Raw genomic sequence first — 15,431 nt, 5'->3', positions numbered from 1 at the left:
AGAGAGCATGGATGGGAGGCAGGGAGCAAGGGGCAGAGGGAGAAGGAGAAACAGACTCCCCACTGAGCAGGGAGCCAGAAGATGCATCCATCCTGGGACTCCGGGATCTTGACCTGAGCTGAAGGCTGATATGTAACCAACTGAGCCACCCAGGCAACACAATTCTGTCCATGCTTAGTAAAAGATCTATAAAACTTGATTTTTATAATTTTGGTTTAAAAATAAAAAGAAAAGAAAGACAAGAAAATGGAGGATTGTCAATTAACTCAATTAGTTCAGCCATTTTAACTTGGAAAATGTCATCATCAATGGAAAGAAAAACATTTTCTTTTTAAAATAATTTATCTAAGGCAAATTAAAAGACTAAGGACACATATGCCATCACATTATTCTCTCCATACAAAATATTTTATATATCTCAAAACCATCCCATAATGACTCTAGTCAAATATATTCTCAAGTTGTTATTTAATGTGTTTCTCAAAGTATCCTCCTTCAAATATGTGGGACAATTCCTTATCCCAACCAGAAACATGAAACTATTCCTATTGTGGGAAATGGAAAACAGCTAAATAGAAGCCAAATGGCGAGAAAATCAAACTTTTAATTTCTATCTGAGTGCTTCATATGTGTCTCCTACCATGTACTGAGCCAGAGAAGTTAGGTAATAACTAGATCCAAAACCATGTTTGTTTCTTTGGATCTATTTCAAGGCTCTGTTGCCAAGGAGCAATGGAGTGGATCCTGACCTTCTGTGTGAGTTAATTCTGACCTGAGGGAGTTGCAATTGATTTTCCACATCTTTAAATTCAGAGATCCAAAGGATCTTCTGCAGCAACCTTGTGACAGTGGTGTGGTGGAACTGACAGCACAGAAGAGAGAAGGGGAGGACTTCTGCAGCAACCAAAATGATAATATTAAAGATGTAAAAGCACAAGAAAAGCAGCATTTTAAAACCATGCTAGGAGATAATCTAGTCTACTCTATGTAAAAGGATGACTGAGGGGAAAAAATAAATAAGTTCAATTTTTATCAGATATTTTTAGATTTCACAAACTGCTTTGACAGTTCACAAGCTGAAATACTCAAGGAGGGTGCCGGGTGGCTCAGTGAGTTAAGCTTTGGCTCAAGTCAAGATCTCAAGGTCCTAGGATCAGAGTCCCAAGTGGGAAATCCTTGCTCAGCAGGGAGCCTGCTTGTCCCTCTCCCTCTGCCCCTACCCTCTGCTCTTGCAGGTACATTCTCTCTCTCAAATAAATAAAATCTTAAAAAATAAATAAATAAAAGACTCAGGAAAATGTAGTATCACTTGAAGGAAAACGTACAGCAATTTACTGAATCTTCATCACTTCCATCTAGACAGTCATCATCACCATCACATTTCCAGCGAGCTTGGATACAGTGTCTGTTTTTACAGCGGAATTCTCCAGCTTTGCATATGTGAGGCAATATTTCTCCAGGATTAACTAGGGTTAAAAAAGACATATGAACAATACTAGCCATATTCAGTTTGTTATGATGTCAGCTTTGTTTTAATAACAAAAATACTTAATCATTTCATTTTGTCAAAAATATGAAAATATCTTAACATTGCATTGACAACAATCTCTGGAAAGGAGAAAAGTTTAAGTTTTTCTGACAGACAATAATTATTTTACAAAGAATTTTAAAAATTTATTTAAACAACTGTCACAAAAATAATTAGTAATACCAATAATAATAATATAACACCACCTATATTCATGGTAGGTGTGTAGTTTTAATTTTTAAAGGGCTTTCATTCATAATCTCAATTATCACCATGATCCATTATAGGGTAGGCACAGCAAAAAATGTACTACCTCCATTTTACAGGTAAGTACACTCCAAATAAATCAAAATGAAAAAAAAAAAAGGAAAAAGTACAGCCATGATGATTATATTAATTTGCTGGTGTGCAAGTGGGAGAAAAATTCAGCTCTGTTTGGGTATTCTTGGAAATACTAAGTTAATAAAAAATGATCTCATTGTACATCCAGATTCTATGCAGTATTTTCACTATATACCCCATATTCTCTAATCCAATGTTAGGGATTCTGTTGATTGGGATTTATTCACAAATTGAAAGTGTTATTATTATGATGATGATTTTTGTTCTATTTCAGTGAATTTCATAGGAGTCTACAAAAAATAGGAATATGTGGCAATGGTTAAAATAAATGATTGGTGTTTCGTGGACTGAAAAATATACTGAATTATCAAAAACTGGTTTATTGTTAAGAGAAACAAAAGTCAATCTTTTATCCCAGTCCCGATGGCTTTAAACTTTATTTTGGATTACTCATTTGGATTGATGAACTGTCACAAAACCTATATACATGCCAATAATAAGGAATGTCGAGAAAACATATTAGTCATTGCTAGAAAGCTCTGTGTTAGCACTCCTTTAATCCTTGTATTTCCCCTGCTCCAATGAATGGAAGAGGAAATGTGACTCTTGAGCTATAACTGTGGAGAATTTGCTTCAGAGAGTTATGCAGTGAGGTACAAGGCATGAGGGTTCCTGCACCTGGAAAATAAAAACTAACCATTAAACCCAGACTTTTAAGGTTTTAGGGCAAAAACTAATCAGTATGGTAAATGAAATATTCAATTATAACAAAGGTAAGGTTGTGTCTCTTCTATCCCCTCTCAGACAAGCAGACATTGTATGTGTAGGGACTGACAGTAAGTTTGTCTCTTTTTTTAACTCTAATCCTTATCAATAACAAAATGCTGAAGCAGCAATTTCTCTAATGATATAATTTCTGTAAGGTCACTTGAAAGTAAATAATAATAATAGTTATTATTATTGTTATCTATATAGAACAAGTCTCAAATAGGAAATGACAACAATATAAAAACAAAAAGGGGAGCTCACACGGTCTTCTATTCAACCCGAGGATGTCTTTTTATAGCAGCAACTGGGACAGAGAATAGCAACCAAAGCAAAGTGGAAATACATTGGGATATGTCTAGGCCTTTCTAGGATAGAGTTTTCCTCTCAAAAACCCTAGAACTGATCACTGATGATGTGCAAACTTTCCTTGTTTTTAATCTCAAGCTTGCTCAACTGGACCCTAAGATTTTTGAGGTTGGTGTAATTTCTTCCTTGAATCCATATAAGCCCAGCGTAAAACTAGGTATTTAATGAAGGGCATTTTGATTAATTTCTTTCTACAATGATTAAGACTAATAGTCAACAATCTCTCAGTTAAAAAAACAAAAGCAAAAACAAAACAAACAAAAAACCGTCAGATAAGAAACTTAATTTGAGATGTAATCTGCTTCCCCCTAACTTAAATTTAGCTTTAAGATTTTCTTTAGTCGCTCTATAGCTGACTTCAAAGAAATGCTACATCAATTCAATTGTTTCACAGCTTGAGGATTTTAAAACTCAAGAAATCATCTTTTTTTCTTCTTCTGATAACAATCCCACCAATTTAAAAAGCCTAGCTTTCGCATGGTCATTTGATCAAATAAACCCAACTGACAGTTTTAAGAAATGATCAAAAATATCCATATCAAGAGTGAAATTATAGCTGCTTCTGAACAATTACAACTATATTAAAGAAGAGTAAGATGCCTGGGGAAAGACAAACTACCCCCCACAAAATTAATATTTAAAGCTAAATATTCTTTGACAGAACCAATTTGGAGATATGATCTTTAAGTCTGCTTAGAGTCTAAATGTTTTTCAAGAGATATTAAGATCTTCATGGAAAGAATGCAAGTAGGCAACATTTTCAAACTTGTTTTAAACATGCTTTCAAATATGTGTGTATTGCTAGTTATTTTTAAATATTTGCTAATACAAAGGTAGCGTTTTTAAAAAAAATATGTGACGACAATGTCCAAAGTTTCATTTTCATTTTTCGTAACAGTTAGGAACAATTATTTGAAAACCAATAGAGCCAACTTCCTCATATAAATTAATTTTTTTATATTTACTGCTGATATTGACTTATATCAATATCATTAGTATATATCATTATCATTTGTAACAGTAATTAGACATTGCTTATACCTGTAAGAAAAGATATAATGAAACATACACAAATATCTTTGACATTTTAAAGCATGTCTGTAAGTCTTCTAGACCCTATAATTTGTGGAGCAAGAGGCATTTCTCCATGGTATTTCCATGTATCTTGTTTCAGCTTTTATTCTGGACATTTTTTCAAGGATGCTTATATAGCTAACAGCCTTGGAAGACAGATAATGCCATCTTCTACAGCAGAGAGAAGGTTTTTTTTCCTGGTCAAAATAGTAAAGATAATGTCTCCCTTCAGGACAATGGTTGGACCAGTTTTCTGGCAGACTCATGGTTGGGTTCTTCAGTGTGAATACGAGTTCGCTGGGAGTGCAGCATTCACCTAGACCTGCCTATGCATTGCCCCCGTATGATTTGGAGCTGGGTGGGACAAAAAGAATGAATATTAACATGAAACTCATGCTGCCTGCTACAACAGGAGTAATAAATCTTCTGTGTCTGAGCCAGGAATTGTATGTCTTCTGTCAGAATCTAGGAATCTTTGACAAGTTAACATGTTAGCTTGCCTAGGGTAAAATCTCAGACCCTTCAGAATTGTTGACCTAACAGTAAATATTTAACAAAATGCTGGGTTTTATTTTATAAAAAATACTTATTTCCAAAGTCTTTCAAGGTATATGACTTCACTGGTTTTGCTAGTCCTAACCCAAGCTTCCAGATGTAACTAGTAGTATGTCACACAGAAACCATACTATCAATATAATCAGATATGGACACAATATGTAGCGCTAGAAGACACTTGAGTTTTGAGCTAGGAATGTCCATTATAAAGAAAATGTTTAATGTTAAGTGGTAATCTGGATAAGATGGCAGCTTTGACATTCAAAAAGCATGGTCTTTACTCAAGCATTGACCTAACTCTGTGGAATTGGGCAGCCATGTCATTTGTCTTAGTACCCTAGCTGATGGCCAGACAATCTACCTACTTTTGTGAGAATCAATGAGATGAAAAAGCAAGTATATTTGGCATCACATAAGAGAACTAAGAGTACCTAGAAAAAATAGTATTCTAGTATTCTGTATACCTTGCACAAACCTTTATAAAGGAGTCGTTTTATAAATAATTTTTATATACCTAATGTTTCCACTTGGAATTCTTGAATGTAGGAAGGACAATGTCATATACAGAACAGAATAATATCTAGACTAGAACAAAGCATAGAGCAGATATTAAAAAATACTTGCTGCCTAACTTACTGGAGGTAGCAGAGACATAATTCTATATTACAGATATATATTCTATATAATCATATATATATGTGTGTATATATATTATTATTTATTATAGTGAGAAATTCTATGTCTGGAAACTATATACATACTTCAGGAAAACAATATCACTTCAACTGGCTCAAAAGCTAATAGTCTTCTACCAGCATCCAAGATCACAGGAGAAATTAGAAATTAGAAATTAGAAAGGAAAAAAATCCATGTGTAGATAAACAGAAAGAGTGATGAAGATCCCCCTACACCAAAAAAAGTGGACATATAGGAAAAGCTCCATGTATGGACTTTGTTCTGATGTTTAATGTGACTGATTATAATATAGTACTAGAATTGCAAGTTTTGCTTCAGAGCTGTGATTTGTACCATGAATTTGAAAAGTGATGCAAAACCTGTAATTCTACCACCATGGTCACTTTTAGTAAAAATACTACAACATGATATCACAAGTAAGAAATCTGACAAAGTAATAATAATCCTTTAATTTAACCAGGATCAAAATAAAGTGACATGAATCATAACATTCCTGGCAAGAAACTGTCAGGTCTCAAACATCCTATGATACCTGCTGTTAGAATATTGAAATTTAGAAAGTCTCTGCATGACTCGTCCATGCACTGCAAAAGGAAATATGCCTTCTAGAACTACTTCCCCATAAAAACTGGAGATTACTGGAGTTGATGTCCAGATCATAATGATATAAAGGGAGAAACCCTACTATTAAACTGGTTTATTTTATTTTCTTCTGGAATCAGCTCAGATTTGGATCTCAGCTCAGCAACTAAACTAAATGCATATGTTCCTCACCTTCTTTAATAAGCTGTGGGCCCACCAGCAATTATCTATGTTTGTCACTTTGCTTTGCTTTTCAATCCCAGTGTGATTAATGTATCTAAAGTAATGATTGTCTCTTCTGTCAAGCGATCTTTTTGCTGTTGACCATATCAAAATTATGATAACTTAGTCATAAAATCATGAGCCCTAGAACAACAAATAAAATGAAGTTTTCCTATGGTCCCTATACACTTCATATTAGGATATGTTTATTTAGAAGATTATTTTTGTAGTTGGGGAGAATTTCTAACTATTTCTTTATTTGAGCAGGGGGATAAAGGAACTAAATGAAAACTTGAAATTGCAGTGTTTTTGATGCCTTTATATAAGCTTGCTTATATAGGAAGGCAGTGTGAAAAACGCTGCTATGGGTTTTGAATTTTCTCCTTTAGATCATAGCAGGATGACCTTTCATTAGATAGAGTGGTCTTCTGAGCAGCCAACCTAAGTGGTACATAATCTTCTGTGAGTACCTATGCACAGAAGGCCATAAATATTCATCTGGATGGGGCTTCTAAACTTTTTACTGCCTTAAACTTTTTACTACACATTAGATTGCATATATCCTAGAACATAAGGCTTGTCACAGCTGAAGAGATAAATGGCTTAGCCATAGTGGAGCACTGTTTTTGACAGAGGAATATATCTGGTGTTCCAGAAGGTAAAAAAGGTCACAGAGTACCACTGACATATAATTGTGCAATGCTACCCTTGGATGATCAATATTTTTAAGTTGTTCTCTTAGGAGTAAGGCACATTAGAAAATTCTGTCTTTTGTTTCAGGCCACTAAAGAAGAATTTAAAGAATTACTCTCTTATTACTCTAGATAAAATTATCCTACTATTAAAAAAAATAATGACTCTTTTTAAATTTATTTTATTTTATTTTTGGGGGGGGAGCTTAACTTACTTTCTTGGGATTATCTATATATTCATTTATTAGTTTCGTATATTGTGTTTTTCCCTATAAAAGCAACAAAATAAATTAAAAAAAACTCACTTGATAATTGATCAGCTGGCTTTACATATGTTTCTCTATGGCTGTCAGTTCCAAGTTACTATGCTACACTAGGTCTCATTTCTAATTGTGCGAGGATTTGCTCATGCCACACAAGATTCATAAGGACAAAGAGTCCAGCCTACTCTCATTCTTGATTCCTTCCAGGCATGGCATTAGAATTCATCCTTAATCAATCATGTAGCATGCCAATATTATTCTGTTGGGTGAATGCCTCTTCTGGCACAGCCTTATGCTGAACATTTATTGAGACGCAACCACTGGTGTTTACTTCTGGTCCGACCAATTGTCAATGGGTTTTTGTTTATTTGATGTCATTTCAACGAGGATGACTGGAACCAGGACAATCATATCTCAATGATTGCAATACGTATTTTTGTTTTGCATGTTAACTCAGATTACAGAGTTAATCCAGTTGAAATCGGTTCACAAAATTGTAATATAGCCTAAACTAAACTAGAAGCTGAGAGGAATCAGCATTAATGAGAAGTCAGTGACACACTCATAGTTCTTTTATACCATACTCTGCAACCATGAACTCTCTTTATAGTCCTTTTGCACTTGAATTTCCTCATCTGAAAACTAAGGCTAACATATCATTTAAAAAAAATTAAATTCAACTTAGTTAACATACAGTGTATTATTAGTTTCATGGGTAGTATTTAGTGATGCATCAGTTGCATATAACATCCCGTGCTCATCAAGTGCCCTCCTTAATGCCCATCATCCAACTACCCCAATCCCCACCCACCTTTCCTCCAGCAGCCCTTAGTTTGTTTCCTATAGTTAAGAGTCTCTTAGGGTTTACCTCTGTCTCTGTTTTTATCTTATTTTATTTTTCTTTCCTTTCCTCATGTTAATCTGTTTTGTTTCCTAAATTCCACATATAAGTGAAATTATATGGTATTTGTCTTTCTCTGATCTATTTTTGGTCTATATAATGCTCTCTAGTTCCATCCACATCATTGTAAATGGTAAGTTTTCAGTCTCTTTGAAGGCTGAATTATATTTCATTGTGTACATGTATGTATATATATATGTGTGTGTATGTGTGTGTATATATCACATCTTCTTTATCTATTCACCTGTTGATGGACATCTGGGCTCTTTCTATATTTTGGTTATTGTAGACACTACTACTATAAACACTGGGGGGCATGTGCTCCTCCGCATCACTATTTTGGCATCCTTTGGATGAAAGCAAAGAAGTACAATTGTTGGGTTGTAGGGTAATTTTATTTTTAACTTTTTTGAGGAATTTCCACACTGTTTTCCAGAGTGGCTGTACCAGCTTGCATTCTCACTAACAGTATAAGAGGGTTTCCCTTTCTCCTCATCCTTAACAACATCTGTTTTTTCTGATTTGTATTACCCTGATGCCGAGTGATGTGGAGCACTTTTTCATGTGTCTGATGGCCATCTGGATGTCTTCTTTGCAGAAATGTCTGTTCATGTCCTCTGCCCATTTCTTGATTGGATTATTTGTTCTTTGGGTGTTGAGTTTGCTAAGTTCTTTATAGATTTTGGACACTAGTCCTTTATCTGATATGTCGTTTGCAAATATCTTCTCCCATTCTGTCAGTTGTCTTTTGATTTTGTTAACTGTTTCCTTTGCTGTGCAAAAGCTTTTGATCTTGATGAAATCCCAATAGTTCATTTTTGCCCTTGCTTCCCTTGCCTTTGGCGATGTTCCTAGGAAGATATTGCTGCGGCTGAGGTCAAAGAGGTTGCTGCCTGTGTTCTCCTCAAGGATTTTAATGGATTCCTTTCTCACACTGAGGTCCTTCATCCATTTTGAGTCTATTTTCGTGTGTGGTGTAAGGAAATGGTTCAATTTCATTTTTCTGCATGAGGCTGTCCAATTTTCCCAACACCATTTATTGAAAAGGCTGTCTTTTTTCCACTGGACATTCTTTCCTGCTTTGTCGAACATTAGTTGACCATAGAGTTGAGGGTCTATTTCTGGGCTCTCTATTCTGCTCCATTGATCTATGCATCTGTTTTTGTGCCAGTACCATGTTGTCTTGATGATGACAGCTTTGTAATAGAGCTTGAAGTCCCGAATTGTGATGCCACCAACTTTGGCTTTCTTTTTCAATATCCCTTTGGCTATTCGAGGTCCTTTCTGGTTCCATATAAATTTTAGAATTATTTGTTCCATATCTATGAAAAAGATGGATGGTCCTTTGATAGGAATTGCATTAAATGTGTAGACTGCTTTAGGTAGCATAGACATTTTCACAATATTTATTCTTCCAATCCAGGAGCATGGAACATTTTTCCATTTCTTTGTGTCTTCCTCAATTTCTTTCATGAGTACTTTATAGTTTTCTGAGTATAGATTCTGTGCCTCTTTGGTTAGGTTTATTCCTAGGTATCTTATGGTTTTGGGTGCAATTGTAAATGGGATTGACTCCTTAATTTCTCTTTCTTCTGTCTTGTTGTTGGTGTAGAGAAATGCAACTGATTTCTGTGCATTGATTTTATATTCTGACACTTTACTGAATTCCTGTACAAGTTCTAGCAGTTTTGGAGTGGAGTCTTTTGGGTTTTCCACATATAGTATCATATCATCTGCGAAGAGTGATAATTTGACTTCTTCTTTGCCAATTTGGATGCCTTTAATTTCCTTTTGTTGTCTGATTGCTGAGGCTAGGACTTCTAGTACTATGTTGAATAGCAGTGGTGATAATGGACATCCCTGCCGTGTTCCTGACCTTAGTGGAAAAGCTTTCAGTTTTTCTCCATTGAGAATGATATTTGCGGTGGGTTTTTCATAGATGGCTTTGATGATATTGAGGTATGTGCCCTCTATCCCTACACTTTGAAGAGTTTTTATCTGGAAGGGATGCTGTACTTTGTCAAATGCTTTTTCAGCATCTATTGAGAGTATCATATGGGTCTTGTTCTTTATTTTATTGATGTGTTGTATCACATTGACTGATTTGCGGATGTTGAACCAACCTTGCATCCCTGGAATAAATCCCACTTGGTCGTGGTGAAAAATCCTTTTAATGTACTTTTGAATCCTATTGGCTAGTATTTTGGTGAGAATTTTCACATCTGTGTTCATCAAGGATATTCATCTATAGCTCTCTTTTTTATGGGATCCTTGTCTGGTTTTGGGATCAAGGTGATGTTGGCCTCATAAAATGAGTTTGGAAGTTTTCCTTCCATTTCTATTTTTTGGAACAGTTTCAGGAGAATAGGAATTAGTTCTTCTTTAAATGTTTGGTAGAATTCCCCCGGGAAGCCGTCTGGCCCTGGGCTTTTGTTTATTTGGAGATTTTTAATGACTGTTTCAATCTCCTTACTGGTTATGGATCTGTTCAGGCTTTCTATTTCTTCCTGGTTCAGTTGTGGTAGTTTATATCTTTTTAGGAATGCATCCATTTCTTCCAGATTGTCAAATTTGTTGGTGTAGAGTTGCTCATAGTATGTTCTTATAATAGTTTGTATTTCTTTGGTGTTAGTTGTGATCTCTCCTCTTTCATTCATGATTTTATTTATTTGGTTCCTTTCTCTTTTCTTTTTGATAAGTCGGGCCAGGGGTTTATCAATTTTATTAATTCTTTCAAAGAACCAGCTCCTAGTTTCGTTGATTTGTTCTATTGTTTTTTTGGTTTCTATTTCATTGATTTCTGCTCTGATCTTTATGATTTCTCTTCTCCTGCTGGGCTTAAGGTTTCTTTCTTGTTCTTTCTCCAGCTCCTTTAGGTGTAGTATTAGGTTACGTACCTGAGACCTTTCTTGTTTCTTGAGAAAGGCTTGTACCGCTATATATTTTCCTCTCAGGACTGCCTTTGTTGTGTCCCACAGATTTTGAACCGTTGTATTTTCATTATCATTTGTTTCCATGATTTTTTTCAATTCTTCTTTAATTTCTCGGTTGACCCATTCATTCTTTAGAAGGATACCATTTAGTCTCCATTTATTTGGGTTCTTTCCAAACTTCCTCTTGTGGTTGAGTTCTAGGTTCAGAGCATTGTGGTCTGAAAATATGCAGGGAATGATCCCAATCTTTTGATACCGGTTGAGTCCTGATTTAGGACCGAGGATGTGATCTATTCCGGAGAATGTTCCATGTGCACTAGAGAAGAATGTGTATTCTGTTGCTTTGGGATGAAATGTTCTGAATATATCTGTGATGTCCATCTGGTCCAGTGTGTCGTTTAAGGCCTTTATTTCCTTGTTGATCTTTTGCTTGGATGATCTGTCCATTTCAGTGAGGAGAGTGTTAAAGTCCTCTACTATTATTGTATTATTGTTGATGTGTTTCTTTGATTTTGTTATTAATTGGTTTATATAGTTGGCTGCTCCCACGTTGGAGGCATAGATATTTAAAATTGTTAGATCTTCTTGTTGGACCGACCCTTTGAGTATGATATAGTGTTCTTCCTCATCTCTTATTATAGACTTTGGCTTAAAATCTAATTGATCTGATATAAGGATTGCCACTCCTGCTTTCTTTTGATGTCCATTAGCATGGTAAATTCTTTTCCACCCCCTCGCTTTAAATCTGGAGGTGTCTTCGGGCTTAAAATGAGTTTCTTGGAGGCAACATATAGATGCGTTTTGTTTTTTTATCCATTCTGATACCCTGTGTCTTTTGACAGGGGCATTTAGTCCATTAACATTCAGGGTAACTATTGAGAGATATGAGTTTAGTGCCATTGTATTGCCTGTAAGGTGACTGTTACTGTATATTGTCTCTGTTCCTTTCTGATTTACCACTTGTAGGCTCTGTCTTTGCTTAGAGTAACCCTTTCAATATTTCCTGTAGAGCTGGTTTGGTGTTTGCAAATTCTTTCAGTTTTTGTTTGTCCTAGAAGCTTTTAATCTCTCCTTCTATTTTCAATGATAGCCTAGCTGGATATAGTATTCTTGGCTGCATGTTTTTGTTATTTAGTGCTCTGAAAATATCATGCCAGCTCTTTCTGGTCTGCCAGGTCTCTGTGGATAAGTCAGCCACCAATCTAATATTGTTACCATTGTATGTTACAGACTTCTTTTCCCGGGCTGCTTTCAGGATTTTCTCTTTGTCACTAAGACTTGTTAATTTTACTATTAGGTGATGGGGTGTAGGCCTATTCTTATTGATTTTGAGGGGTGTTCTCTGAACCTCCTGAATTTTGATGCTCGTTCCCTTTGCCATATTGGAGGAATTCTCCCCAATAATTCTCTCCAGTATACCTTCTGCTCCCCTTCCTCTTTCTTCTTCTTCTGGAATCCCAATTATTCTAATGTTGTTTCGTCTTATGGTGTCACTTATCTCTCAAATTCTCCCCCTCGTGGTCCAGTAGCCGTTTGTCCCTCTTTTGCTCAGCTTCTTTATTCTTTGTCATTTGGTCTTCTATATCACTAATTCTTTCTTCTGCCTCATTTATCCTAGTAGTAAGAGCCTCCATTTTGGATTGCACCTAATTAATAGCTTTTTTTACTTCAACTTGGTTAGATTTTAGTTCTTTCATTTCTCCAGAAAGGGCTTTTATATCTCCCGAGAGGTTTTCTCTAATATCTTCCATGACTCTTTCGAGCCCAGCTAGAACCTTGAGAATTGTCATTCTGAACTCTAGATCTCTCATATTACCAATGTCTGTATTGATCAGGTCCCTAGCCTTCAGTATTGCCTCTTGTTCTTTTTTTTGTGGTGAATTTTTCCGCTTTGTCATTTTGTCCAGATAAGAGTATATGAAGGAGCAAGTAAAATACTAAAATGGTGGCAACAACCCCAGGAACATATGCTTTAACCAAATCAGAAGAGATCCCAAATTGTGAGGCGGGAGAAAGGGGATAAAAAGAGGTTCAAAAAGAAAGAAAGAAAAAAAAAAGAATTAAAAAAAGAAAATGAATAAAGAAAAGTAAAAAAAAAAAAAAGAAAAAATATATATATTAGATAAACTAGTTAAAAACGTTAAAAAGGAAAAGGGTAAATGTTAAAAAAATTAGCAAAAGAAGAGAAAAATAATGAAAAAGAAAAAATTACTTTAACTGCAAGACTAAAAAATCACAGGGAGAAAGCCATGAGTTCTGTGCTTTGCTTTCTCCTCCTCTGGAAATCTGCTGCTCTCCTTGGTATTGAAATCGTACTCCTTGGTAGGTGAACTTGGTCTTGGCTGGATTTCTTGTTGATCTTCTGGTGGAGAGGCCTGGTGTAGTGATTCTCAAGTGTATTTGCCCCAGGCAGAATTGCACCGCCCTTACCAGAGGCAGGGCTGAGTAATCCACTCGGGTTTGCTTTCAGGAGCTTTTATTCCCTGGGCGCTTTCCGTAGAGTTCCGGAGGACGGGAATACAAATGGCGGCCTCCTGGTCTCCGGCCCGGAGGAGCCGTGAGCCCAGGGCCCCACTCCTCAGTGTGCCCTCAGAGAACAGCGCGCAGTAACTCCCGTCTGCTTGACCTCCGGCCGCGCTCTGAGCTCACCGAGCCTGCAACTGGTTCAAGGTAACCCCGAGCTGCGAGCTTACTGTTGGCTCTGTCTCTGTAGCCGGTTTTCCCGTTCCAATACCCGCAAGCTCTGCGACACTCAGACACCCCCGATCCTTCTGTGACCTTGCAGAACCTGAGGCCACGCTGACGCTGCCTGGGCTTCGCCCCAGTTTAGCCTCTGGAGCAATGTCCCTCAGCGGAACAGACTTTTAAAAGTCCCGATTTTGTGCTCCATTGCTCCGCCGCTTGCCAGGAGCCGGCCCCTCCCCCCGGGGTCTATCTTCCCGTTGCTTTGGATTCACTTCTCCGCCAGTCTTACCTTTCAGAAAGTGGTTGTTTTTCTGTTTCTAGAATTGCTGTTCTTCTTCTCTTTGATCTGCTGATGGATTTGCAGGTGTTTGCAGTCTTTAGATAAGCTATCTAGCTGATCTCCTGCTAGCTGAAGTAGTCTCAGCCTGCTACTTCTCCACCATCTTGACTCCTCCTGCACTTAGCACCGAAAAATTTCTATCTTTTTATCATGTGATATCATGATAACAAATTTCCTATCACAACTATATGACCAATATTGTATACAGTATTTCCTTAAAAGCCAAAAGTCACCCAATTTTTATTTACATAGAGATATCCAGTGGTCAGTATCTTTTCTCTATCAATATCGATATAGATATATAGATATGCAAACTCATAAGGAATCTATAAATTTTTAATGGGCCATAGAATAAAGGAAATAGAAAAGATGTTTTGGATGCCAATGATCCAGATAATTATGATTCACACAATTAAAATTAAAGAACTAATTAGAACATTTCAAGCTTAAAAAAGCCATCTAGATAAACCTAATATATACACTCTCCCTCTAACTTCCCACTATGAAAACTAAGACGAAGGATAAAAACTCACAAGATATTTGAAAACACAGTCTCTTGATCATTTGACTGACATTATCTTAAGGGAATTTTGCCTATTGCAAGACCAATAAGACAAGATTCAAACATTCAGCCAGAAACTTCTCTAACTTATACCATTAAAAATTGAATAAGCCTATCTATCTTTAGGTAAAAAGAGAGACCCTTTGCTCCTGCAGCATCCACTGTAAGGTCTGCGCCTATCAACAAAGGATATACTGGCACTGTTACCTTCCATCCTTGAGAGGAATTCTGGAGATAAAGCAAAGGCAGGATGACACTTGGTGGAGGTCCATGAGGTTACTCTGTGTGTGTGTGTGTGTGTGTGTGCATGCACGCATGCACACACACATATTTCACCTGTTCAAAGTGTCAAAATTATTTATCTGGGATAGCAAAAATCTGATTTTTACCAGAAAAATAACTTCAGATGAATCTGTGGTAGATACTAAAAATTGAATTAAGAAAATACACTTTTTTCTCTCAATAACCAAGATAATATTTACCCTAGCAGACAACCAGAAAGAATTACATTGTTCAAAGTAATGCTTAATCCCTTCCTATTAACAAACTATAGGTTTTGATAGATATCTTCCCTAAACAACAAAATAGGAATTAAAAAATAATACTACGGAACAAAGAAAGGAAACCACCTTATGACTCAAAGAAAGCATACTTTATTCAATTACATTCTATAGGAATTATCCTAAAAGACAACATAAAATTCCTACTAACAATGAAAAAAAGTTGCCCAGAGAAGTAAAATTCATATTTCTACTCTCAAGTATATTATCCCAGAATAAATTAAATAGTATTTCCAGAATTTTGAAGAAAACTTAGCCAAGAACTAATATCCAGAATTGTCAATCACATATAAATGCAAAGGAGACCTATTTAGAAAATACAGGCACTTCAAGGTATTCAGTCTTTGTGCTCATCTTGGAGA

The 15,431-nt window shown here is 36.1% G+C and overlaps 1 protein-coding gene across 4 annotated transcripts in view; it reads right to left on the bottom strand.

Moving 5' to 3' along the window:
- The window catches only part of LRP1B (LDL receptor related protein 1B), a 1,969,831-nt gene that overhangs the window by 756,536 nt on the left and 1,197,864 nt on the right, over positions 1–15,431 (bottom strand). For all 4 annotated transcript variants that reach the window (XM_032356230.1, XM_032356231.1, XM_032356232.1 and 1 more), the window contains one exon: positions 1,326–1,466. In XM_032356230.1, the coding sequence (XP_032212121.1) occupies positions 1,326–1,466 (141 nt within the window). The remainder of the gene's footprint in view (positions 1–1,325; positions 1,467–15,431) is intronic.

Source organism: Mustela erminea, chromosome 8, assembly GCF_009829155.1.
Source record: "Mustela erminea isolate mMusErm1 chromosome 8, mMusErm1.Pri, whole genome shotgun sequence".
NCBI lineage: Eukaryota > Metazoa > Chordata > Mammalia > Carnivora > Mustelidae > Mustela > Mustela erminea.
The sequence above is the reverse complement of the archived record's forward strand: the minus strand, read 5'-3'. Positions and strand labels throughout refer to the sequence as shown.